Raw genomic sequence first — 2,883 nt, 5'->3', positions numbered from 1 at the left:
AGATCCTGTACACACTGCCAATAGATCCTGTACACACTGAAGAATGTCCATTAAATGCTGCAAAAACATCCCTTACTCCATTATTGTTGTATAAGTGCTCTAATGCACATATAGAATCCATGCAAGACAATTTTATATAATTTTTACATGTATTACATTTTCGTATAAAATATGATTATTATTATTATCTTTGACTTAAATTGTCTTGTGCGATCATAGTCAGGAAGTTAATAGGCACCTCTCTCAAAAAACAAAAAAAAAAGTTTGTTAAACAAACTGTCTGATCAAGATTGGATGAGAAAATAAAAATATTTTTTGAAACAAGAAAATAAATATATTATTATAATTAATAATATGAAAATATTACGAAGAGAAATATATTGGTTGGATGTGAGAGAGAGCAGGAAGTGCAGTCATTAATGGAACCAGAAGCATTCCTAATTGTGCTCTCCACCTACATTAATGCGCCTTTCTATCATTTGAAACTCATATAAATACTTACGGATTCCAAACATACTATCATATCAATTAATTTGTGTTGTAATCTATAATATATAATATATAATTTATATAATAATGACGAAGCATACAGCGCTGTGTATATTCTTCTTGGCGCTGAGCTTCGGAATAAGCTTGGCATCCCGGAGTATTTTACATTTCGGGCTTTTATTTCCGGGTGGGGGTGGAGGTGGAGCGGGAGCCGGAGCAGGAGCTCAGCTGGAGTCGGTGCTGGTGTTGGAGTCGGAGTTGGAGCTGGAGTTGGAGCGGAGTTGGAGGAACAGGGGGAGCAGGAGCAGGAGGCGGTGCAGGTGCCGATGGTAGAGCTTACGGTTCCGGTAGTGGTCATGCACATTTAGGCGCTACATTAAGTGGACAAGCACATGCAGGACTACATGGTGCTGCCGGTGCTCATGGATACGGAGGAGGACATGGTGGAGGAGTAGGTCATGGAGGATGGGGCGGAGGACCATTCGGCGGTGCAGGATGGAGAGGAGGACCATTCGCAGTGTGGAGGAAGCGGTGGAGGATCCGGCGGCGCTGGAGGAAGCGGTGGAGGATCCGGCGGCGCTGGAGAAGCGGAGGAGGATCCAGCGGCACTGGAGGAAACGGAGGAGGATCCGGTGGCGTTGGAGGAAGGGAGGATCCGGCGGCGCCAGTGGAAGCGGTGGAGGATCCGGCGGTGGAAGCGGTGGATCATCCGGCGGCGCGGTGGAAGCGGAGGATCATCCGGCGGGCGCCGGTGGAAGCGGAGATCATGGCGGCGCCGGTGGAAGCGGAGGATCATCCGGCGCGGGAGGACAGCGAACGGCGGATCATCCGGCGGGCTGGAGGAAGCGGCGGAGGATCCGGCGGCACGGAAACTTCGGGTGAGGAAGCGGAGATCATCCGGCGGGGCTGGAGGAAGCGGCGGATCATCCGGCGGCGCTGGAGGAAGCGGCGGATCATCCGGCGGCGCTGGAGGAAGCGGTGCAGCATCCGGCGGCGTTGGAGGAAGTGGAAAATCATCCGGCGGCGCTGGAGGAAGCGGAACATCATCTAGCAGTGGGAAAGGAAGCGGAAAATCATCCGGCGGCGCAGAAGGAAGCAGAAAATCATCTAGCAGTGCAGAAGAAAGCAGAAAATCATCTAGCAGTGCAGAAGAAAGCAGAAAATCATCTAGCAGTGCAGAAGAAAGCAGAAAATCATCTAGCAGTGCAAAAGAAAGCAAAAAATCATCTAGCAGTGCAGAAGGAAGCGGAAAATCATCTAGCAGTGCAGAAGGAAGCGGAAAATCATCCGGCGGCGCAGAAGGAAGCGGAAAATCATCTAGCAGTGCAGAAGGAAGCGGAAAATCATCTAGCAGTGCAGAAGGAAGCAGAAAATCATCTAGCAGTGGGGAAGGAAGCGGAAGCGGAAAATCATCCGGCGACGCAGAAGGAAGCGGAAAATCATCCGGCGACGCAGAAGGAAGCGGAAAATCATCCGGCGACGCAGAAGGAAGCGGAAAATCATCCGGTGGCGCAGAAGGAAGCGGAAAATCATCCGGCGGCACAGAAGGTAGCGGAAAATCATCCGGCGGCTCAGAAGGAAGCGGAAAATCATCTGGCGGCTCAAAAGGAAGCGGAAAATCATCCGGGGGTGGATCTGGTGGTGGTAATGCAGGCGCAGGAGGAGGAGCATCCGGTGGCAGTCATGCCGGAGTAGGTGCATCAGGTCATGGTCATGGAGGAGCAAGCGCAGGAGTAGGTGGAGGACTATCCGCTGGTGCTGGTGCTAGTGCGGGTGTCGGTGCGGGTGCTGGTGCGGGTGCTGGTGCTGGTGCAGGAGGAGGCGGCGGAGTAAACGGTGCAGGTTCGGGAGGTGGTGGTGCTCATGGTGGTGGTCATGCCGGTGCTCATGCTAGTGCTAGCGCTCATGCGGGTTTGTCTTTCGGGGCCCAAGCTCATGCTCATGCTCATGCTCACGCCAGCGCTGCAGGTGAAGGGCATAGCCAAGCTTCAAGCCATTCTAATATCGCTAATCGTTGAAATCCCAATTAAGTCCCAACACCACCATTCCCGGCTGCGAAATTTCCTCGCTCCCCAAGGCTTCACACCTCGACCCGACAGAATCCCTACATAAACATTATAATATCCTTTCAAAGGATTCCATTTGAAGCCTATGATCGGAATAGAAAAGTTAAGAATAAGAATAACTTAGAAAACTGCTATAATTAAGCAGCCAATTTTCCTAGTCTAGTGTTGTTTAGGTTAATTTTCTTAGCATATTTAGTCCCATTATGGGTGTTGTAGTTAGTTTTAATTAGTTTGTTATCATTGCTATAAAAAAAAATTGTAATCATCATATACATTCATAATCAAACAGAAAGAAAATATGATTATTATCAACGACTTATTTTATTTA

At 49.3% G+C, this 2,883-nt stretch overlaps 2 protein-coding genes across 2 annotated transcripts in view; both read left to right on the top strand.

Annotated features, from left to right (window-relative positions):
• Positions 1-857, top strand: part of LOC116027551 (loricrin-like) — a 3,387-nt gene extending 2,530 nt beyond the window's left edge. The window contains exon 4 of the mRNA XM_031269253.1: positions 586-857. Coding sequence (XP_031125113.1) covers positions 586-857 — 272 coding nt within the window. The remainder of the gene's footprint in view (positions 1-585) is intronic.
• Positions 858-947: 90 nt separating this feature from the next.
• On the top strand, positions 948-2,507 carry LOC116027550 (keratin, type I cytoskeletal 9-like). Its single transcript, XM_031269252.1, has one exon. It carries the CDS (start codon positions 948-950, stop codon positions 2,505-2,507), a length of 1,560 nt encoding a protein of 519 aa, XP_031125112.1.
• Positions 2,508-2,883: the final 376 nt, after the last annotated feature.

This window comes from Ipomoea triloba, chromosome 8 (assembly GCF_003576645.1).
Source record: "Ipomoea triloba cultivar NCNSP0323 chromosome 8, ASM357664v1".
In the NCBI taxonomy this organism is placed as follows: domain Eukaryota; kingdom Viridiplantae; phylum Streptophyta; class Magnoliopsida; order Solanales; family Convolvulaceae; genus Ipomoea; species Ipomoea triloba.
Note: the sequence above shows the minus strand (reverse complement) of the source record. Positions and strands in the feature narration are given on the sequence as shown.

Excerpts from the sequence above, each read along its gene's own strand:
- LOC116027550 (XM_031269252.1), top strand. The coding sequence starts at position 948 with ATGGAGGATGGGGCGGAGGACCATTCGGCGGTGCAGGATGGAGAGGAG.